This window comes from Tachypleus tridentatus, chromosome 13, assembly GCF_004210375.1.
Source record: "Tachypleus tridentatus isolate NWPU-2018 chromosome 13, ASM421037v1, whole genome shotgun sequence".
Lineage (NCBI taxonomy): Eukaryota > Metazoa > Arthropoda > Merostomata > Xiphosura > Limulidae > Tachypleus > Tachypleus tridentatus.
In genome coordinates, this window is record NC_134837.1 from 202,231,458 (window position 1) to 202,256,387 (window position 24,930).

Genomic DNA, 24,930 nt, shown 5'->3' on the forward strand with positions numbered 1-24,930 from the left:
TATTTAAATGGATAAATTTGTCAAGGCTCCATTTAGTTGCCTGGTGCAACTGTAGACGATGTTGGTGACTTATTAACTTAGGGTAGTTTAGGTGGTATCACAAGAACCACTATGTATAGTTCTGATAAGCCATGGTAGTTTTAAGGTATTCAAACATTAACATAATTCTTCAATAACCACATTATTATAAATCTGAAAGTTTTGAACATTACCACACTGAATTTAAAATATGTTGATGTCAGAATGTTTTTAAGTTTCCAGTAATATTAATTGCTGGCCTTTGTCATTGCTCTCAACTCATGAAACATCTCTTTTGTAGGACATTATTTTACTTTAACAACATATTACAATAATTTGTTGGAAGTGTTCATTTTGAAATAGCTGATATTTTTGTTTTGCACCAAATGTGATGACATAGCAAAGTGGTTAATACTCTGGACCAGTGTTCAAAAAGTTGCAGTTCCAGCTGTAAAATGGGTGCCAGTTAAACAGATGGGCTGGCATCCTGCCTGGGGGGAATGTCATCCCCTTACATCACAGCTCTATGTACCTTCTCAGACATGAGAGAATTAAAATTAATCTCATAAGTTCCATACTCCATTTTAATTCAAAATACATCATAATTATTTAATGGAAATATTACCTGATGACAACAGTTAACAAAGTTTGGAATGACTGAAGTTTTATCTTTAGGTTTTGCAGTTCACTATAATTTCCAACATTATTGTTCCCCCATACTTCTGATGCAGCTTACTCATGAGTCAACACTCTCCAACTTGTCTTCATCAAACTTAAACCCTTTTTTTGTAAGATCTTCTCTTCCTTCTTTAATTTGCTGAAAGATAATAAAACTTGTAGAGAGATCACAGACTAAGTGAGTACAATCAATGAAATCTCATAGAATCTACCTGCTAACAATGTTTAAAACAAATTTTTGGCACTGTTCATTCATCCGTAGTCTTTCATTGGCTCACTAATTATTGTTTTTTTATTGACACTTATTACAGTGTATCATATTTTTGTAGAATTATTTGACCAAGTCAACTGAAAGGTGCATATTTATATATCAAAAACAACTAAGTTTTGGCCTTGTTGCTGTCATATAGTTGCAACACAAGATGGACATGATTTGTGACTTGCACCAACTTTTATTTCATTTTTTAAGCAATTATAAATTGAAAAGAAACTAGAAAATCATAGCTTTAATCAATTACATTTTCATTATGATTAGATCAACACAAATAATGTATATATTGACTTCTACCATTCAGTCAAAACAGTGGAATGAACCATCAAGTGAAAGGTTGGTTGGTTGATTTGGTGTTTTATGTCACAAAGCAGCTAGGCTATCTGTGTTAAACATCCAGTAAAAAGTTAAAATTAAAGTAAAATTACGAAATTTATAAAAGGAAATTAAGGTAAAATAAAACAGTTAAAAAAAAATCATAAAACCTATGTTTACATCTAGCCTACAGCATTAAGAGAAAAACTACAGTAATACAAGTTGTAGAGGACTTTCTGTAGCATAACTGTAATTATCATAACTCACCAGGAAGACTAACAGGAAAGTACAAAAACCACCATTAGTTACCTGAAGTTGGCATTGCCAGTCCTGGTTACAAGTTATTTGACATTACGACCATTTTCAAAAAGTAATAAAAGTTTTAAGACTTGTAGCAAAATTTTAATAACTTGCCAGAATGACTAACAGGTAGTTCGAACAGCAGCATTAGTCACCTGAAGTTGGCCTTTCCAGTCCTGGATTCAAGTTATTTGACTTTACAGCCATTTTCTAATTTCAAATTGAACTCGATGGACTGTGATTCTTAAAAGGGAATCTCGTTAAAAAAGGTTAATGTATAAATTAAAAAACTTAAAAGGCATTAAAAAGATTGATGGCCTTTAAAAATCTAAGACCATTTCCAAGGTGGACAGTGTCACCATCACCAATAACACTAACATTAAGGACAAACCCTGGGACAGAATATGGTTAAAATGACATTGTTGTTGAGAGTCATAAAGACAGCAAGAAAGTAAAATGTGGTTTACTGTGACCCGAGTGTTACATAGACTACATATTGATGCATCATTTCCAAATAAAAGAAAACGATGGGTTAAAAACTGTGACCAATGCGTAATCAGTTAAAACAACTTCCTCTTTCCGATTCTTATGGAAGAAAGCCAAAGTCCAATATAGGAATTTATTTGGAAAGGCTTGTTGTCACGTTGCTCATTCAAGTCAACTACCAACTGGCACGGAGCCAAGTCTTGAATACAGAACCATAGTCCATGTATGGAACAGGCACAGCAGTGATAGTGCCAGAGCAGATAGGTGTAGCTGCAGCGTCGGCAAGCTCATTCCCACAAATACCAACATGGCCCGGTATCCAGAAAAACTGGATAGAAGTAGATATTAAAGATAACTGGGCCAGTAGGTTTTGAATATCAGCAAGAACAGGGTGTGAACCAAATGTGAAGCAATTAAAGGGCCAGTAGAGAACTAAGCAAGTCAGTATGAATAGTGCAGTTTGAGTACTGCTTAGCTTCTATGTGATCCAGGGCAAGAGAAATGGAATACAGTTCAGCAATGAACACAGAAGCTATAGAGGGGATTCTGTGCACAACCACCGAACCACAACAAACCATGGCAGAGTCAAAACAGTCACATGATTTCAAACCATATGCAAAAATAGGAGTGGAAGGATAGTTCAAAAGACGTTCAGCAAATAACAGTATTTCCAATCGGGAGTGTCTGTTTTTCTCAGATGACTTATTGATAGGTCACATTTAGGGACTGTAAGAAGCCACAGTGGGATGGGCTGTCCAGTGGATACAGCAATGTTATCCAACTGCTCCTGGATATAAAGGCCAAAAGGAGTAACGGCAGATTGTCTACTCTTAAAAAGTATGGCCCACCGAGGAAGGAAAATGCAATCCCAGGTGGGATGCTTTGGTAAAAAATGAAGTTTTGAAGCACATAGTAAAGAAAGTTGCAAATGGCAGAGGTGCAAAGAAGGTTCATGAGATTCTACGTATAAGTTCCGAACTGCGGAAATGTAGAAAGCTCCAGTGCAGAGCCAAAGTCTTTGCTGATGAATGGGGTCCAGCATCTTTAAGCCAAAGTCCTGGCAGAACCATAGACCAGTGGTCCATAGTCAAGTTTTGAATGAATAAAAGCATGATATATCTTTAGCATAGAACATCAATCCACTCCCCAGGTGGTGGAAGAGAGGACACAGAGGATGTTCAGTGCTCGTGTACATTTGACCTGTAACTGCTTGATGTGTGGTATAAAGGTCTGTTTACAGTCAAAGATAAGCTCCAAGAACTTTGTCTCGGAGACCACAGGCAGCACAACTTCACCCATTCAGAGTTCAGGATCAGGGTGAATACCCCATTGGCAGCAAAAGTGCATGCTGTGGTCCACTTCAGTAAATGATTGAAGGCAGTCTGTAATTGCTGCTCAATATAACTCATGTTTGGCAACTGATATGAGATGTGAAAGTCATTGTTTGCAACAGAGTGAGGGAGTTGTTCAGTGATGGCATTAATCTTTATACTGTCACTCAAAACACAGCCCTGAGGGACTCCAAGTTCCTGTAGGTAAGAACGGAAAAGTGTCAAACCCACTTGAAATTGGAATCTCCTGTCCATTAAAAAAATTTTAATAAAAATGGGCAAATGACAAGTAATCCATATATATGGAGTTCTCACAAAATGCCATACCTCCATGTTGTATCATAAGCTTTCTCTAGATCAAAGAATACAAATACAAGATGTTGTTTGAGAAAGGCTTCTCTGATGGATGTTTCAAGTCAAATCAGGTGGTCCATGGTGGAGCTCTGTCATCAGATGCCCACACTGGGTGGATGAGAGGAGGTTGTTTGATTCGAGGAATCAAATGAGACTAGCATTAATCATCCTCTCTAAGGTCTTACAGAGACAGCTTGTCAAAGCAATTGAGTGGTAATTTGAAGGAATCTTGGGATCCTGCCCAGGCTTAGAAAGGTAGGACAATAACCTGGTGCCAGGCACCAGGAAAAACATTCCACCGCTAGATTCAGTTAAAAACAAACAGACGCATAGTAAGAAAAGCAGGAGATGATGGTGCAGCACTTCATAGTGTATATCATCAGGTCCAACCAATATGCTGCCAGACCGATGAAGGGCCAGTTTGAGTTCCACCAGTGTAAAGGAATGATTATAGTCACAGAGACAATCAGCTCGAAAGGAAAGAGGTGATTGTTCTGCCCGAGTCTTGATAGCTAAGATGGTGGAAGAAGAAGCAGAATTGCTAGATACCTGGCAAAAGCTTTCACCTAGAGTATTGGCGATGCTCCGGATATCAGCTACTTCCTGGCCATCAGAGAGCAAGATCGAGGAGAGTGAGACAGAATTATATTGCCCACTGACCTTTCAAATCTTGTCCCATATGACTTTGGAACTGGTGGTAGAAGATATGCTGGTTGTGAACTTAATCCAAGATTCCTTCTGGCTTTGACGTTTTACCCACCTAGCATGGGTCCGCTGGAAAGCAATGTGGTTCAAGAGTGTGGGATATCTACAGAAAGTATCCCAGGCCCATTTTTGAATCTTCCATGCCATGTGGCAGACAGGATTTTACCATGGACAAGGATATAGTGGAAAACGTATCCAGGTTTTAGGAATACATTGAGCAGGTGCTGCCACAGAGTTGTCTACTGATTGCTCACAGATGATGGCAGGATCAAGTTCAGAGAGAGCAGTGAAAGAGGGCCAGTTTGCCTGATCCATCTTCCACCAGGGTACACGGGTCGAGTGGCAATGACCATGGCCAGTCTCTCTAAGATTATAGGAAAATGATCACTGCCTTGTGGATTATTGTCAACCCTCCATGAAAAATAGGAGAATAATGAAGGGGAGAAAATTGAGAGATCAATACAGTAAAGGACTGACTAGGTGTATGGAAATAAGTAGAAGAACCAGTATTGAAAAGAGAAAGGTTGTGATCAGAGAGCATACACTCTACAGAGTGGCCTCTCCCATCAATATCAGTACCTCCCAAGAGAGGATGATGTCCATTAAAGTCCCCCAGGATGAAAAAGGGAGATGGCAACTGTTCAAAGAAAGCATCAAGGTCTGACTGATCATATGTCTCTCCAGGTGACAGGTAGAGAGAATAAACAGTCATGATATGACCCAAGGAAACACAGATGGCTACTGCCTCCAAGGGTGTGTCGAGTGGCAAAGACAGGGTGGGCACATGCTGATCAATCAACAGTGCCACCCCTACATGCACTCATCCATCACAAAACCTGTCATATCTGTACAAAGAAAACCACCAAAAAGTGACTGTATCGGCAGGTTTCAGAAATGTTTCCTTTTAGGAATGGTGGAAAGCAATCAGTGTTTTGATGTCATCCAGGTTAGAACGAAACCCTCGACAGTTCCATTGTATCAGGTGGCCATTTTTATTTATGTGTAGGCAAATTGGGTGGAGAACCCTTCTGTTTACAACTACATCTTTTTTCCTTACTGTCCTTATTCAAAGGAGGTCTATAGACCTCCATGAATCCTATCCTGGGTTAATTGGATGGGTCTTTGCTGTTGGAAGGGAATTCTAATGACTGAGGATGTGAACGAATGATTGTTTTGCATCCTGGGGTAGCAGAAGATGCGTCTGAGGAAATGCCTGTACCTGGAACCAAAAGATGTGGATCTTGGGAGATAAACAGAAAGAACAGAACCTTCCCTGGGAGGTCCCTTCACCATGTACAGGAATCCACACCAAGGAGCCAAAGGAAGGGGATCTTGGGATTTGTTGGAATGTATGGAAGGGAAAGAGAAGGGTGTTGAAGTTGATTTATCAACCTTTTTAACCATGGAGGTCAAAAGACTTTTCATTTGGTTTGAGAATGATTCTTTTGGAGGCACAGATAGATCCATCTGCACTCCCACTGTAGTAGTGGAATAAAGTGTAGCAGCACATGTCCAAGAGAATCTGGTGGACAGCTGCACCTCTTTTTCTTCCAACCATTTAGGGCAAGAATGAAAGTAGGAAGGGTGAGAGCCATTGCAAGTGATGCAATGAGGGTCTGTTTCACACTCACAGGCATCATGGTCGCCACCTCAACGAGCACACATCAAGGAACCATGACATCATGTCTTCGAGTGACCAAATTGCTGACACTAGAAACATCAGAGAGGGTTTGAAATGTATGGTTGTACTCTGTAATTAAGATAACCTGCCTTGATGGTATCAGGTGAATGTGGTAACATAAATGTGAAAATGAGGACATTGGTTGGCATCATAATACTATCTTTGCGAGTGGATATATGCCTCACTGCAGAAACTCTTTAGGTGGAGAAACCAGCAAGAATCTCTGACTCTGGGATGTTCTTCAAATCCCTCTCAACAATAACTCCTTGTGATGAATTCAAAGTGGCATGAGGTATAACCACAATAGGTATATCCCCAATTGCCTTTGAATGCAAGAGGAGTTCACTGTGTTGAGATGTGAATGTTCCCACCAATATGTCACCAGAGCAAAGCTTCTTTATCAACAAGTCCTTCTAGTTCCTTCTGAATGAAAAAGGGAGACATTTGCTCTAAAGGTTTGTCTGAAAGAGAATGTAGGATAAGAAAATGAGGTACAACAGGTGGTACAGATGTTCTCGTTTACCTATGGAATGTTTTTCACTATTTTTAGATTTTTAATTGGAGTATCCATAATGAAAAAAGGAAAATTTTGGTGCCCACTGACCCCACCCACCATGGAGCCCTACAAGGGAACACACTACAATGTCAAATAAGGACACTGCAGCAATGCCAGGGTTTTGCGACGACTATACCCAAACACCAGCATCAGATACAATATCCACAACACCTGTTTAGAACATTGAACACTGGTACTTGGTTGACCCTAGCCCAAGTGGACCAGTCAGCTGACCCAAGGAGAGCCACCCCAAGGCTGCCTGTCTTGTTTGTTTGGCTGGTCAATACAGTGTAATAAATTGAGATAAAACTGTATGATTTTGTGGAATGAGCAACTTTTAACTTATTTTCATTTGAGTTATCTTTCCTGGCTCACTGGACAGTAGATTATATAACTCATAGATTGCAGAACTACCACAGAAAGAACATTTACACTCACACTTACATAACAAAAAGAGAATATCATTAGTCAAGTATACCAGGAAAACATTTACATTGACACTTACATAACAAGAGAATATTCTTTGACAGATTGTTTAGGCAGAGTATTCATGATGAAACTTTGTAGAATGAACGGTCTTCAAGTCTTGAAGATGAAAGGTGGAAGAATTCCAAAACGTCATCCTCTTCACAACAGGCAGTTACCGTCCATTCTACAAAGTTTCATCAAGAAGAGTATATCTTTAGTCAAGTATACCTAGAGAACATTTATATTCACACTTACATAACAAGTACAGAATATCTTCAGTCAAGTATAACAAGAGAGCATTTATACTCACACTTACATTGCAAGAAGAGAATATCTTTAGTCAAGTATACCAAGAGAGCATTTATACTCACACTTACATTGCAAGAAGAGAATATCTTTAGTCAAGTATACCAAGAAAGCATTTGTACTCACACTTACATTGCAAGAAGAGAATATCTTTAGTCAAGTGTACTAAGAGAGCATTTATACTCACACTTACATTGCAAGAAGAGAATATCTTTAGTCAAGTATACCTAGAGAACATTTATACTCACACTTACATTGCAAGAAGAGAATATCTTTAGTCAAGTATACCTAGAGAACATTTATACTCACACTTACATTGCAAGAAGAGAATATCTTTAGTCAAGTGTACTAAGAGAGCATTTATACTCACACTTACATTGCAAGAAGAGAATATCTTTAGTCAAGTATACCTAGAGAACATTATCTTTAGTCAAGTATACCTAGAGAACATTTATACTCACACTTACATTGCAAGAAGAGAATATCTTTAGTCAAGTATACCTAGAGAACATTTATACTCACACTTACATTGCAAGAAGAGAATATCTTTAGTCAAGTATACCTAGAGAACATTTATACTCACACTTACATTGCAAGAAGAGAATATCTTTAGTCAAGTATACCTAGAGAACATTTGTACTCACACTTACATTGCAAGAAGAGAATATCTTTAGTCAAGTGTACTAAGAGAGCATTTATACTCACATTTACATTGCAAGAAGAGAATATCTTTAGTCAAGTATACCAAGAGAATATTTCTAAAGATGTTCAGAATTTTGTTAACCAATATTTTCCAAAATAGGACTTGAAAGGTTGTTAACATGATTGATGTTTTTGTGTTAAATAAAGATTACATGTTATGAAAAAACACCCTGTAAATACGAAGTATATTTCCTTGACACTGGTAAAACACTCATGTCAAACGTAGGTTCAAAAGTTTATGTTAGTGTGAGTTGGCAGGGTAAGATTTATGTTAGTGTGAGTTGGCAGGGTAAGATTTATGTTAGTGTGAGTTGGCAGGGTAAGATTTATGTTAGTGTGAGTTGGCAGGGTAAGATTTACGCATACAAGCTATAACCAATGATATGAAATTCAAGATGGTAGGACAACATATTAGAAATTTTGGCTGACTCAAACCAGCCAGCTCTGGTAAAACTCCTGAGCTGTGAAAATAAATAATTTGCTTCTTTATCCATCACAGAAATGTTTTAGTCATTGCAAAATACTTTCTGATCCTAGTGGATTTTTTGCAGGTACTTAAAAGTTAACAGTGAGACACTGGAGTACCTAAATACCATTAACTATCTACTTCTGTAATTAATATTTAGTTTTTAGACAACACAGTAGTGAAACATGAGAATGAAATCATGGTTACAAATGACCTACTGAGATAGTGAATGTTAACCTTTATTATTAGATATATTACATAGTTTGCAATATTTGGCACTGTGTAATTTACACCTGTAATTTCAATACAAAAACCTTCCTAACACTGTTTATAAATGTAGAAGTGGTCACATGGGAAAGCACCCAAACTAAAACACATCAAATATAAAATCAGGTAGTGATATGGTCAACTGTTAGTCATCAGAATAAAAAATTATTATTACTTCCTTATTTTAGCAAAGAAAAGGGTACACAAGCACAAGTATCATAATCACTCCACAGTAGACCACAACAAGAATCTAACCATCACCAATTAACCAAGAGGAAACCTTTCTTGTATAAGGATTATTTCTGTAACAGATGTACACCAAATATAACAAGATATTGAAAAAAATACAAACAAGTTTTTCTTGAGAAGTAATGTTAGAAATAATTATACAGAATTTATAGGAACTTACCATTTGTAATTCTTTCACTGCTGCCTCACAGTTGTTAAAAGTATATACTCGATATATTATAATGGAGAGGCATGCTAGCTGCAAAAATAGTTAAATGTGATATATTAGAAAGTATAAATGTATGGTGCAGAAAAACAGAGATTCACCAGTATATATTAGAAAAAAAGACACTTAAAAATTACAAGTTGTGGAAAAACTATTCCAATGCTAGACTTAGTTTTTGACATGATATAACAACTCTGAATGATTTATTTACACACTTGTTTTTTCCTCAACAAAATGTTTATTTCAGTGAGGAAAAGGTGAAATATGAACCTAATATATTTTTTAATTCACCAGTTAGACCACTGATAATAATGGAGACATGAAATGTTCTAGGCTATTAATGGTGAATAAACAACAAAGCATTAATTATAATCTCCTAAACTAGGACAACCATAAATGAGACAGAAAAAGCCAAAATTTCAAGTATAAGGGAGAGGACTATCTCTGATAGCTTCTTATTCATGAGAGAACTGAAAATGTAAAACTGAAAAGACTTTCATGGTGCCCAAAAATCTAGAACAGCATAACAAGGAGGTTAACATTCTCTAACACTGATAAATATCCCATTTCACATGTAGCTTTCCTAATTCAGTGCTGCCCCTATATGTTTCTAATTCCACCTAGCCTTGAAACTTCCAACTTGTCATTCTATGTGATATTTCTGCATTGCTGCACACAAATGAGCAATGTGACAACCCTCCACCAATAGGAGTGGGATGTAACCTCCTAGCACAACTGACTTCCTTTATACTGACTGTTCAATCAACACTTCAAAATTAGGCAATAAAATAAGATGCACCAGGAGTTATGAGAGGTGATTATCTATCAGTAATACACTTACAATGTTTGGAAATATTAACTTCTGATACAACATGTTAACCTCTCATCACATACAGGTAAAGTCCCACAATGAATTGGTACAGTAACTGGTGCAAAATTTCATCTAGATGAATCCTTTTGAGAAGTGTCCAAATGCAACCTAAAGAGTGCAACATCCTATACCTTGTACAGGGGCACTCTCATGGAACACTGCACCATGACAGTATGTGAAAGGAGTGTTGCAATTGCAGATGGAAAAATGCAAGCATGATCCCAACACCTGCAGCTAAGATATATCAAGACCACATACATCAAATCTAGTCTAAAACCAGATGGAATCATGTACCTACCATCTTTAATACAACAAGACTAACATTTTTGCTCTGCAACTCAGTGAAAATTATGTTGGCTAATCCAACATGATACTACCCAGGTAGCAGTAACACAAGGATAAACCAGCTGCAGGAGTGAACCATACTGCAGATATAAAACATCATTGACCTTCTCTGTACTGCATATAGTTGGTCATCACACCAGCAAAGAAGGGAAGGGGAAGTTAAAATGTGTAAAATTAACTTTTTAAAACCCATGGACTGTCCTGAATTTAAAATGTTTTTAACTAAGTACCTGTTTTAATAGTGTACTATTTATTTATTATCTTAAGATTATATACAAATGCCAAGAAAACAATGCCTGACTAAAGTTACTCCAACGTCACTCTCTAGATAAAGCCACTTACAGTTCAAAGTGTGGACCACAATTTTTAGGTATTAAAACTAAAGTGAACAATGTTTAGGTTATTCTTATAGAAACTGTTTAAAAAGAAGTTCCTCAACATATAGAACTCCACTTTGTCCAGTAATCATTTCTCCTTAGTTGAACAACCTTCCAACATTCCCTATCTCTCATCCATATCACTTCTAAATCTTTTAATGGTTCGTTCCTCCATCTTCCTCTTTCGTCTCTTGTCACACAACTGTCATACTGCTGCCTTCTGTGACAACGTACTTTTCTTGTCTAGCTCTGTCCTGTCCTTTTTTTTTATATATATATATATATATATATATATATATACGATCACATTATTCCAAACATCATTTGTTACCCAACTTTTTGAACTGTTTCTAGTTTTGTCTACACTATCATTGTCAGTATTAAACATTAGCACTGCAGTTTGTTTTTGTCACATAGAATATAACTAAATTCTCTCAAAGCTATCCAGCTAGTTTTAACTCTTCTTGTAATTAAGATACCAGAGGTACCATTTCTCACTGAGGCACTGCCCAGCCACAAGTGCATGATTAAGAAGTGGAAATAAACAGGAGTAACTTTGAACATAAATAAAAGATCTTGAACAGATTACATAACTTCACAGAAGGAAGTCAAATTACTGAGAGACGAAACAATGTCTAGTGTTAGTTGTTGTCAAAACAAATTCCAGTTACTAAGGAGACACATAAAGAATCTTGCATGGTAAGATTCTGAACTACTATTACAATCCACCACCAAAAACTAGTGTAAAGAATCAACTTTGGTAACTTGTAAGGAGTAAACAATTCAACTGAATGGGATGAATGACTTCATCACAATGGAAGAATAATAAAATGTCTAAGCTGGACCTAAATAACCAACATAAAAATTAACCATTCTATTCACATTTGTAAACATCTATGTAGCATTCTTCTGATTAGTGTTTCACTTTTCATTATTATAACTGCTAGTATATGACATTCACTATTTTTAATTATACACTTGACTAAATTATTCATTTCTTTCTATAATATACATCTTAATGGTGAGTTGTTATTATACTTAAGTTATTTAAATATGTTAATTTCAACGAATCATTCCAAGTTAACAAGTAATACAACAATTTGTTATATAATTAGGTTAATAATAGATCCATAGAATTACACGTCTCACCAACACCAAGTGGCTTAAAATTTTATAATGTATAGAATGATACCTTCTCAATTAAACTTACATTGCAGGCAATATTCCCTCTAATTATTTCAATCTGTGCACAGAATGGATTTTTTCATGTATACAAGTACTAAGGTAATGTGCAGATGTGTGCTACCATTTTAATTTTATTTTTTTGAGGGGCAGGAAGTATTTTTATACCATGAACCCTATTGATTCACTAGGCCACTTTGCAATGCCATCAGTTGATTATTTGGGCTGTAGGCCCATCAAGATGCCAAGACTCCTCACCATTACCAAGGATGTGCCTGGCTGGAAAAATTAAGTGCACAGCCTGTGACTGGTTGATGTGTGGCTGGATGAAATCCTACAATAATTTTATAAAGGTTTCATATTTGCTTTCATCATCTCACCTAATGTTGGATATATGTACACTGTACGTTTACAAATGTTTTTGCAGTTTCAGCTTAGTGTACTTAACTAGATTGATAAACACTTTCATATTTTATTAAATAATGCACTAAACAAAACAACTGAAGTGTTCATAATACACTAAAGTTACTTTTTCACACTATGTAACATAAAAAGTGATGTATGTGGAATAGTCCAAAATTTTACCTCAATACTTTCATAGTGGTTTACACAGTGTGAGAGAAACATACAACCCATAAATAACATACCTGGCTATATTTAGAAATGATAAAGCTACTTTAAAAACACACACATTTTTTTGAAATTTATACACCTTCACTTACCCCAAAAGTGCCCAAAGTGTACACAGGTATCTGGAAAAGGTAAACCACATAAATATGTATGTTATATAAATAGCCAGATCAAATAAGAATGAAGTCAATTTAACAATAAAACATATATTAATTTGTCAAATAAATAACAATTATAAAAATAATGATAATTCCACCAAATCTGAAGCACTCCACAAATTATTCAAATGTTCAATTTCAAGTTTGAATTTCCTAACCAGTGTCATGAACAAAAAATGCTTGATGCACGAATATTATGACTGGCTGTGTCAATGGGTCAACCAGTATCTACCAGGGTTTGATCCCTTCTCATGAGCTTGGTACAAGAATATTACCACTGGCTGTGTTAATGGGTAAGTATCTACCAGGCTTTGATCCCTTCTCATAAGCAGAATACAAGAATATTACCACTGACAGTTGTGTTAATGGGGAAGTGTCTACCAGGCTTTGAGTCCACAATGAAATGTTAGAAGCAGAAATTTTTTCCAATTTTTTTGAAAAGGCATTTGCTAAAATTAATTTTAATTTTAATTTGCTAAATTTGGAAAAAAAGATAAACATAAGAATAAGGCACTTCCACCAATCTTACCAATATGTTTCATGGATTGTTTAGTGACTTTTAAACAATTCCTCTTGTCCACTTCTCAATTTTGTTGTTGAAGGCTGATATCTCTTGACTTGTTGTTGTTGTAGAAGACATAGTAAGGGCTGTGTTAAAAAATTTGATTCAGTTGAACTGTTACAAAGAACTTTTACCGAGAACAGGTCTGCATTTGAAATTGTAACACAACAACTGAACAGAATGGTCTGAGTAGAACCAAAACTTTGATATTTTGCAAATGGCTGTCGTTACCTGGTTGTGTTTCTACAATTTTACTTTCCATATGTTGAAATGATGTTGCCTTAAAATCAAGATCATTTCAGATGAGTAAAAGTGTCATTAACTGATGGAAAACAGGCAAATTAGACCATTTACTGGTTTACCTTAGCCTACTACAGAAGTGCCAATGAATTTTGTGATCATTTATGATTACCTTTTTAGTATCAATTAACAATTAAATAAACTAGCTCATATATTTCATTATGGATCATATAGAAGGGCTTGAATTATGGTCTAGTACTGAACCACTTTCTCTTGGCTTACGTTTAAGACTATGATCAATGTTACATTCACCCTGGAAGATGCAGGGTACATTTTTGAGACTTGCTTTAGGGAAAAAATAGTGTCTTTAACACTGAGAAATATGGTATTTGTTTCTAAGAATGATACTTGTGTTTTGTCTTATCTTCTTTAATTGAATGTTGCATGTCTAACTCTGGATATTATTGGTTTGATTTTAGATATTATGATACAATGAGAAAAGGAAAACACTGCTACCAACATGAATACTTTTTTACAGTTTTCATTTCATTAATAAAGTAGATATGTTAAATTCAAATAAATTTAATTGAAACAGAACAATAAAATCATGATGTATAAAATAACATGAAATATATAAAATCTAAACATAGGTACACACAACCACTCTTGTTTCTCTCTCCTCGCATTTATTCCACTCTTATCTTCAAAACATTGAAGGAAGTCCCCTATTTCCTGAACTTATCTGTTAGGTTCTTCTCAGACTAATGGTTCAGCACATAAAGACTTATGAATCAATACTGACATCAATATGAAATCTTATGAATCAATATATCAATCATTTTCCTGTAATATACTCATGAAAATAAACATTCATGTTTAAATATATTAACCATTCAGGAGATACAGAGCAACAAACATTTAGCTATTGTGCATGCATGTGTGTGTATGTGTACATTAGTTTGTTACAACTAACTAATATAATGAGACAGAGGTTTGGATTTGTTGTTTTTAATGTAGTCCTTCCTTTTGATTGTAATTTAATCAACTCTATCAGTATTAATTTTCTCTAAAAGTGCACACACACACAGCAATAAGGAACAGGTCTTTACATTTTAAAAGTTTTCTTACCTGAATATCCTGGCCAGGCCAAATATTTATATAATTTATTATGTACTTACTACAATATTTTGACTGTAAATATGAGTAGTATATGCTGACTACATACCTGCTAGAAACTTGTGGTGTCAGGGTTAGAAATCATTACCTGTAAGTAGTTAAATATTTTCCTTGCTGATTTAATGTTTTAAAAGTGTCCATACTGGTATTGTTTAATATTTATTATAATTAGATATGAAGTCACCATGTTTTTCTGATTTTCAGACATAGTTCCTCGTTTACTAAGCAAGCAGTAGAATTTGTGAAGGTGACCCAACTACACTTCAAGGATGCAGGTACAGGAATACTCATTCATAGCTGTGCCATGTTATGACTTTGTTGTTATTAGTACAAGGGAGCACAGAACTTTATACAAGGGAAGGTTTCTTAAACCTAGAATGCCAATGTAAAAATTTCAATCATTAATACCAGGTAGTATGGGACCATAATGACTCCACACTTACATTCTAAGGTCACAGGATAGGTCAGTGTTACACTGCTAAATCTACAAAAAGTGTCAATTCCTATTGCATACGACATTGTACATAGTACAAAAATAATTGAAATGAAGAATGGAGTTCTACAGAAAGCTGGTATCTCTTGGCTACGGTGGAGCATCTGTGAAGTTTGTCAGAACAGAGGCATTGCAACTTGCCTTCCAAGCCATCCATTATAACAGAAGCAATGCATAGTCTTGTTAGGTTCCAACCAGAACTGTTTGCATATGCTGGATTCCATTTGGTATTTGCCCTCTAAACTACAGTGTGTGTACAATTTATCACAGGTATTGAACTATTTTTTGACTAAAAACAGTCACTTCTGAGTAGCATATTGTAAGAAATACTATGTATTACTCATATTTATAAAAGCATGACAATTTTATATCCTGTTGCCAAATTCTGTAATATATATTTAGTGACGACCTAATGCAACATGTATTAAAATAATTACAGGTATTAAGTTAACCTAAAAAATCTAAAATTAACAAGTTGTATAGAGATCAGTGTAATGAAATGAAAAGTACTTACCAACCATACATGAAGCATTTGTTCTTCGGGTATTTTAACAAGAAACCTTCCAGAGAGTAAAATGGCCCACGTTGCCATGAAAATGCTCAGCCCAAGAAGCCACTGAAGTAACTTTATCATAGTTCTTTAACAACAAAAAGACAAATAAACTTAACAAAAGAAAAATGTTTATTTTTATAAGTGATTAATGTATAGAGCTACTGTAAAATTATTTTTAATGACAACTGTGTACATAGTTAACAAAAATATGAAAAACTGAAGCTATATCTTTGATTTCTTATCTCTCCTATCTCTGATATACTAAATACACCACAGACTTATTCAGATATTAGTCCTAATTCTAAATGGCTGAGCTCTGCAACCACTGATATAATAAAACACACCACAGATTTCATCAGATATTACTCCTAATTATAAATGGCTGAGCTCTGCAACCACTGATATAATAAAACACACCACAGATTTCATCAGATATTACTCCTAATTATAAATGGCTGAGCTCTGCCATCACTGGTATACAAATACACTACTTACTTCCTCAGATATTACTCCTAATTATTAATGGATGAGCTTTGCCATCAGATATACTAAATATTCCACATCACCACTGACTTCATAAGATATTAGTTTTAAGTATGAATGGCTGAATTTGAATAGTTCTGTAGGTTTGATGTACATTAGTTTAAGATGCCACATAGATTTGTTAGGAAGGCTGTTGGTGTAGGACAAGGTTGGTTGGTTGATTTGGTGTTTTATGGCATAAAGCAGCTAGGCTATCTGCACCAAACATAAGATAAAAAGTTAAAATTAAAGTAAATTTAGTAAAATTCATAAAAGGAAATTAAGGTAAAACAAAAAGTTAAAAAAACAACAACATAAATATCATAAAACCTATGTTTACATGTAGTCTACAATGTTAAGAGAAAAACTACAGTGATACAAGTCATAAAGGACTTTCTGTAGTATAACTAATTATCATAGCTTGCCAGAAAAACTAACAGGTAAGAACAAAAACCACTGTCAGTCCTTGCTGATAAATGGGGTCCAGCATCTTTAAGACTAAAGTCCTGGCAGAGCCATAGACCAGTGGTCCATAGTTGAGATTTGAATGAATAAAAGCACAATATATCTTTAGCAAAGAATATCAATCCACTCCCCAGGTAGTGGAAGAGAAGACACGGAGGATGTTCAGTGCTCAGGTACATTTGCCCTGTAGCTGCTTGATGTGTGGTATAAAGATCAGCTTACAGTCAAAGATAAGCACAACTTCACCCATACAGAGTTCAGGATCAGGGTGAATACCCCATTGGCAGCAAAAGGGCATGAAAACTGTTTTAAACAGAGAGAAGTTAAAGCCATTTGCTGTGGTCCACTTCAGTAAATGATTGAGGGCAGTCTGTAGCTGCTTCTCAATATACCTCATGTTTGACGGCTGACATGAGATGTGAATGTCATTGACACAGAGCCTGTTTGCAACAGAGTGAGGGAGTTGTTCAGTGATGGCATTAATTTTTATACTGAAAAGTGTGACACTCAAAACACAGCCCTGAGGAACTCCAAGTTCCTGCAGAAAAGAATGGGAAAGTGTCAAACCCATGCAAACTTGGAATCTCCTGTCCATTAAAAAATTAATAAAAATAGGCAAATAGCCACATAACCCATATATATGGAGGTCTCACAAAATGCCATACCTCCATGTTGCATCATAAACCTTCTCTAAGTCAAAGAATACAAATACAAGATGTTATCATTTGAGAAAGTCTTCTCTGAATGACGTTTCAAGTTGATATCAGGTGGTCCACAATGGAGCGCTGTCATCAAAACCCATACTGGGTAGGCAAGAGGAGGTTGTTTGATTCGAGGAAACAAACAAGACAAGGATTAACCATCCTTCCTTAGGTCTTACAGATACAGCTCGTCAAAGCAACTGGGCAGTAGTCTGAAAGAATCTTGGGATCCTTCTCAGGCTTAGAGAAAGGTAGGACAATAGCCTAGCACCAGGTATCAGGAAAAATATTCTCCTGCTAGATCAGGTTAAAAACAATCAGAAGAATAGCAAGAGCACAGCATTTCATTGAGTATATCATCAGGTCCAACTGATGTACTGCCAGACCAATATAGGGCCAGTTTGAGTTCCACCAGTGTAAAGGGAAGATTATAGTCATTAAGACAGTCAGCTCAAAAGAGTGTGTGTGTGTGTGTTTTATTATAGCAAAGCCACATCGAGCTATCTGCTGAGCCCACCAAGGGGAATCGAACCCCTGATTTTAGCATTGTAAATTTGGAAACATACCGCTGTACCAGCGGGGGGCCAGCTCAAAAGAAGAGAGGTGATCACTCTGCCCAAGTCTTGATGGCTAAGAAGGTGAAGGAAGAAACAAAAGTGCTAGATATCTGGCAAAAGCTTTCACCTAGAGTATCAGCAATGCTACCTCTTAGCCATCAAAGAGTAAGATCAAGAATGGAACAGAATTGTAGTGCCCACTGACCTTTCGAATTCTGTCCCATATTACCTTTGAACTGGTGGTAAAAGATATGCTAGTTGTGAACTTATTCCAAGGTTCCTTCTGGCTTTGACGTCTTACCCACCGAGCATATGCATGGGCCTGCTGGAAAGCAATGTAATTCAAAAGCATGGGATATCTACGGAAAGTATCCCAGGCCCATTTTTGAGCCTTCCATGCCATGTGGCAGGCAGGATTTCACCATGGACGAGGATATAGTGGAAAACGTGTCGAGGTTTTGGAATACATTGAGCAGTTGCTTGTATAATACAGTGAGTTACTGCTGCCACACAGTCATCTACTGATGGCTTACAGACAATGGCAGGATCAAGTTCTGTGAAAGCAGTGAAAGAGGATCAGTTTGCATGATTCACCTTCCACCAGGGCATGCGGGTCAGGTGGCATCAACAACGGCCAGTCTCTCTCAAAATTATAAGAAAATGATCACTGCCTCATGGATTGTTGTCAACCCTCCATGAAAAATGGGAGAATAATGAAGGGGATCAAACTGAGAGATCAATAGCAGTAAAGGACTGACTAGGTGCATGAAAATAAGTAGAAGAACCAGTATTGAAAAGAGAAAGGTTGTGATCAGAGATCATACACTCTACAGAGTGGCCCCTCCCATCAATATCAGTGCCTCCCTAGAGGGGATGATGTCCATTAAAGTTCCCCAGGATTAAAAAAGGAGAAGGCAACTGTTCAATGAGAGCGTCAAGGTCTGATTGGGCATACATCTCTCCAGGCGACAGGTAGAGAGAACAAACAGTGATGGTATGACCCAAGGAAACACGGATGGCTACGGCCTCCAAGGGTGCATCAAGTGGCAAAGACAGGGTGGGTGCATGCTGATCAACCAACGGAACATCCAACACTGGTACTTAGTTGACCCTAGCCCAAGTGGACCAGTCGGCTACAGGATTTTCAAGGCCAAAGTGGTGTGTTAGGGTTGGACCCCTCAACCACCAGGGTCCTTCTTCTCCCCTTCACGGGTTGCCATGCACGGCAAACATGTGGGTGGATGTTTAGATTCCAGAGGTGGTAAAATGAAAGGGCAGAACCTTCCCTGGGAGGTCCCCTCACCGTGTACAAGAATCCAGACCGAGGGGTGTAAGACAAGGTGTAAAGGATGTAGATCAGTAAATTATCATTGTAAGTGGCAAATCTCAGGTTTCTGTCCCACCTCCTGTGCTGTACATCTTTAAAGATAAACAAAGAACTAATTAAGTTTGCAGGTGAAGCTAATTTAATTCAAATTGAACTGAATATGGAAAATGTTTGTAAAGAGTTGGACTATTTAGACACTGGTTCTCACCCTGGCAGGTGTGTTTAGTTATAATATTATGCATGCTGGGTGCAAAAAAAACAAACTAAAGTAAACCAGGATAAAGTTCTGGTCACTAGTTACTGATCAAGTGAAATGGATGTGGGATAAGATAATCTAACCTCTTGTGTATAACTTAAGACATATGCAGAAAATGAGATATATGGTTATAACTTGTCACCACATACAACAAGTTGTACAAGGAGTGAACTTCTGATTTAGATAATAAAAAACTAACAGGTGGATACATCAGTAGTTGATTGGTTGAGTCTAACAAAACTGAAGAAGGATAAAAAGTTGTTTCAGGTAATCAACAATTAATGTTATTGGCTGTGTAGCTGATTAACAGGCAAGATAATACAGTAAGTTGTACAATAACATAATGCCTACTATTTTATACCAAACGTGTCATTCAAGCAGTTGATATGATGCAATCATATAATTTCTTTCCATTTAGTACATGTATACATGGACAGAGGTCTCATTTGTACCAACAAACTGTATAAACAAAACACAATTTTTGGTTCCTTAAATACTGCTTTACCTCTCGCACATGTTGGGGTAAACTTGTGATTGTAGAAGTGAAACAAGATACAACAGTGTAAAGTTGAACATGAAATTGTTGAGGGCTAAAGCTACATAAAGTTGATGCATACTCAATATACATTGCTTTCAAAACTCTTCACTGCCCCCCTTGTGCGGGTAATAATTTTCAGTTATTTTATTGTGAAAGACACAACTCAAAGAGACAAAAATATTTATTATATTAATGTCAGACCAGTTTCTAAAGATTACACTGTTACCCAATTTAGAGATACAAAAAAAATATTGAAAGGACATGTTATAATAGTCTTCACTCCCACCAGTTTTAACAACTGTTCATTTAACTTTACATTACTATCCCACTAAAGTAAATACACATATCTGTATATAATTATATGTCACACCAACAGAGACACTGAAGAAACTGCAGACATCAGTTACTGCATACACCTCTATATCACGTACCTTTCACAAAAAAGACATACAGAAGGGTGGCTAAAAAGAAACCACCACTGAAGATGCACCCTAAATCACAAATGGACAATGGCTGTAAAACTTTCAGTAATCCTATAACAATGTAGCAGAATGTTCTATAGTCATATGAGACCAAAACTAAACCTTTTGTTTTAAATGACAAACAGTATGTATGTATTGTTCATGCCCCAGCAAACACAGAACCAACTGTCATGGTGGTCAGTCCTCAATGCTGTGGGGATGTCTTTTTTTGCAGCTGGCACTTCAGAACTTGCATGCATTCAAGAGATTACAAGCAGTGGAAAATATACATAGATATTGGAGGTAAACTTGAAGAAGTCAGTTGAAAAATTCAGTCAAAAGTTCATGTTCCAACAGAACAACCTCAAACAGATCAAAGGCAACATAATAGTTTGAAGAAAAAAATTCCTTTACTAGCCAAGCCAAAGCCCAGACCTACAACCATTCATACATCTGTGGAGAGACTTGAAAATTGCTGTGAATCATAGGCATTCTTCCAACTTACCAAACCTAGAAAATATCTCCAACATGATGCATAAAGCTTGTGGAGGGTTATACAAAATCACTTTCATCTGTCACTGCTGCAAAGGAGCTTCAACCAAATATTAACTGCATAATCATGTTTGGGGTGAGAAACTGTATGTTGTTTTCAATATTATTTTGTGTTAATATCAGTAAAGTGAGTAACAATGCACCTTTTGTTCATTGTAATTATTACAAACTTGTCTGAGATTGATAGAGTAAATATTTTTGGCTATTTGAGTTGTCTTTTGCAAAAAACAACAACAAAAGACAACTAACAAAGTGATTACCATGGGGAGAGTTGAAAACTTTTCACAACATACAGTATATAATGTTATTCCTGAGATCTCCAAGGTGGCCAAATCTCAGGAGAGCATATGTCTGTTACTGTAAGGACACAGTACAAAACAAGTCAGTCTGGAACTAAAACTTTTTATTTAAAAGCTTCTCTGAGAGGAAATACATGCTGTAAGACCTTTTATTATTCTTACAAATACTAGTAAAGAAACCTCCCATATTAGTTAAATAAGTAGCTTTCTACGATGCATAGTGGTTGACTCCAGTGAAATTCATTGTCATACTGGTTCAATGCAACCATCTTTGGTACTTTATCACATACTAAAATTTTACTTTTTCAAAAGTTCCACACAAACAGATTGCTTAAAGTAAAAGTTAACAGCCCTGTGTTCTTTACATGCAGAATACAAATTCTTAGATGGTTAAAATTCAGGAGACCACATTTCATCACTGTAATACAAGGTGTTAAGTATACAAACACATTTTACAAGGCAGAGGTACAGGTTTGACTAAGACTTCTTTTACAGTTTAGCCTTACTTTTGCACTGTCTCTGTGTGTAGACAGTACAATAGTCATAGAACTTTATACTCTACTTAAATGCAATAAATATTAAATAATCTTCAGAAACTATTCAAATCAGTAACAGATTAATCGCTCTCTCAATAGACATTTTCACTCACTAATGATCAGGAAATCGGCATGGAGCTTTGCATCTCTATTCAGGATGTAGATTAGGACTAAAATAGGATTTTTTAAGTCAGCATTTAACATTTAAGCAAATTCTCTGAGCTAAAGAGTGTTATTATTAAATCTACACTACCGTAAATACTAATCTAGTGTATAGTAGACCCAAATGCTACTTTGTGCAATCAGGCAACATTTTAAAAAAAATTTTATAAGTTAAACGTAAATTATATACATACCTTTTAATAGATAATGTATTAGTTTTTCAACTTTATGATTTAGATGCTACTTCACACCTGGGCTTTACTTGTGTTACACTAACGGTCTCAACAACAATTCTTTCTTGCTTACCAATTGATAATAAAAAGATTTATGTTATTCAAATTACACTGATGAAATCTAATTTGTTACCAATAAGTGGATCGAAAATACTGTAACTTACAAAGTTTCAACAATCACATTTTAATACATCGTAAACCACTGCCGGTAAATCTAATAGTGGCGCCCTCTTAGGTTGGGCAATTGTCATAAGTAATTAATGTAAAAATAAGTACAATAAAAGGTATATCTCAGAACAGCTGGTATGGGCATTAACACTTTTACTGATAAGGAGAGAACAACGTTTCGACCTTCCTAGGTCATCTTCAGATTAAGAAAGAGAGAGTGTTTAAATGTGACCGTTGACGGACACATGTCTCAAGGACGAGAGTATAAACTGGTACCAGATTTTAGAGGGCGATGTAGGTGGATGTTAGGTTATTAATTAGTATCGCTCTAAAGGTGTTCCTTTATATTGATATGATTTTGGTTTTAGTTGCTGTATAAGTAGGGCTTCTTTGATTTTGCGTTTGTTTATATTTCTTTCCCTACTTAATATCTGGGAGTTTTATATGGTTATGTTGTGTTTGTGTAATTTGCATTGTTCAAAAACATATGAAGGTGTTTTTTTGTGTTCTTTGAATCTAGTTTTTATTTTTCTGCTTGTTTCTCCAATATAGAAGTCGTGGCAGTTGTTGCATTGTATTTTATAAATTATATTGGTGTTGTGTTTGTCAGTGTAAGTTTTACATGGTGTGAACTTCAATTTTGTACCTGGTTTTTGAACAAATTTGGTGTTTACTGGAATGTTGTGTTTTAAGTTTTTTTCCAAATGTCAGTTATTTTTCCGCTGATGTCGGGAACATATGATATGCAGCAGTATAAGGTTTTGTAGTTTGTTGTATCTTGGTATTTATTGTTGTTTGTTTGTTGTTGGTGTGTGTATAATTTTTTCCACGGTTTTTTTGAGGAAATTTGTTGATGTTGATGAAGTATTGTTTTATTTTATTGATTTCATCATTAATTGTATCAGGTGAACATACTTTTGTGGCTGTGTTTATTTGGTTTCTTAATATGTTGAGTTTTTGTTTCGTTTCATGTGCTAAGTCCTAGGGAATGCATAATCCAGTATGGGTGATTTTTCTGTGGATTTCTATTTTGAATTCTGTATCAGTTCCAGTGATTTTGAAGTTAAGAAATGCTATTTGGTTAGTTTTTCCTGTTTACAGATGAACTTAATGTTGGGGTGTATCGAGTTAACGTGATTGAAAAAACTAAGTGTGTGTTCTGTAGATGTGAATCCAGCAATTGTATCATCAACATACCTGTACCAGTATAGTGGTGAGTGTAAGGCTGAATTGATCGCTTGAGATTCAATCTGTGTCATAAAAATGTTGGCTAGAACTGGTGACACGGGATTCCCCATAGTTAAGCCATTTATTTGTGGGTAGTTTTGGTTATTGAGCATGAAGTTTGTTTCGGTGGTAGTGAATTCTATAAGAGTTGCTAATTGGTTGCTGGGGATGTGTATCAATGGGTTGGAGTCTTGGATATAAAGTTCTAAAGCTATCTTGCAGGCGTTATAATTCAGTTGATTAAGAATTATAATAAGAGCATGGTGCCACAATATGAACACATAATTATATAAATACTTATCGGTTAATTGAATAATTTTGTAAATAAGTTTACAGAAAAAAATCTGATTAATTTAATTGTGGATAAGGCTGTATTGAAAAACGCAAATGGGCAATTAAATAGTCATCAGTTATCAAAATGAAATGAAAACAATATTTGATGATTTATGTTTTCAAACTCGCATATATTTTAAAATGCTAAAAATATCATCATGTTTACTTAATGGAGACGATCATCTCATGAGTAAACAGCAGGTACAATTACAATTAAATTAAACTTTACGAATATACGTGTTTTATTGCACTAGCAAGTTACACTTATTTGAAATTACGCCAATGCTGAACAATTTATTAATTAATTCTTTAATATTAAGTTACTATTAACATTACACGTATACATTAACTGAAATATTAAGGTGTAGACTATCATAAAAAATTTTGCTTCCACCTTTTGTTTAGAATATCGGTAGCCAAGTTAGTTTGGCATTAATTCCAACTATTCAGGTGAAGTTTCCTTAGTTTGATTCAGCCAAATGTATTGGTTATCTTACAACACACTCTGTAATTTTGTCATTTACGTACGTATGCATTATGGCAGCAAACATTCTTTATGCTCATTTAGCTTATCGGTAGTAATTTTAACAAAGCGGGACATTTTGTCGACCTCTAAAGATACTGGGATATTTTTCTTCAAAGTGGCAC

The 24,930-nt window shown here is 35.8% G+C and overlaps 1 protein-coding gene across 4 annotated transcripts; it reads right to left on the bottom strand.

The window, feature by feature from the left end:
- Positions 1-584: 584 nt before the first annotated feature.
- On the bottom strand, positions 585-22,933 carry Dpm3 (Dolichyl-phosphate mannosyltransferase subunit 3). 4 transcript variants are annotated; one of them, XM_076481784.1, is made up of 5 exons: positions 22,719-22,901; positions 15,907-16,030; positions 12,856-12,885; positions 9,314-9,391; positions 585-835 (listed from the first exon to the last, which is right to left on the bottom strand). In XM_076481784.1, exons 2-5 carry the CDS (start codon positions 16,024-16,026, stop codon positions 755-757), a joined length of 309 nt encoding a protein of 102 aa, XP_076337899.1. In that variant the 5' UTR covers positions 16,027-16,030; positions 22,719-22,901; the 3' UTR covers positions 585-754. The 4 variants fall into 4 exon arrangements, with proteins under 4 accessions (XP_076337899.1, XP_076337902.1, XP_076337901.1 ...); XM_076481787.1 differs by having other exon boundaries at positions 22,516-22,901; XM_076481786.1 differs by lacking the exon at positions 12,856-12,885 and having other exon boundaries at positions 22,719-22,933.
- Between the last annotated feature and the right edge of the window lie 1,997 nt (positions 22,934-24,930).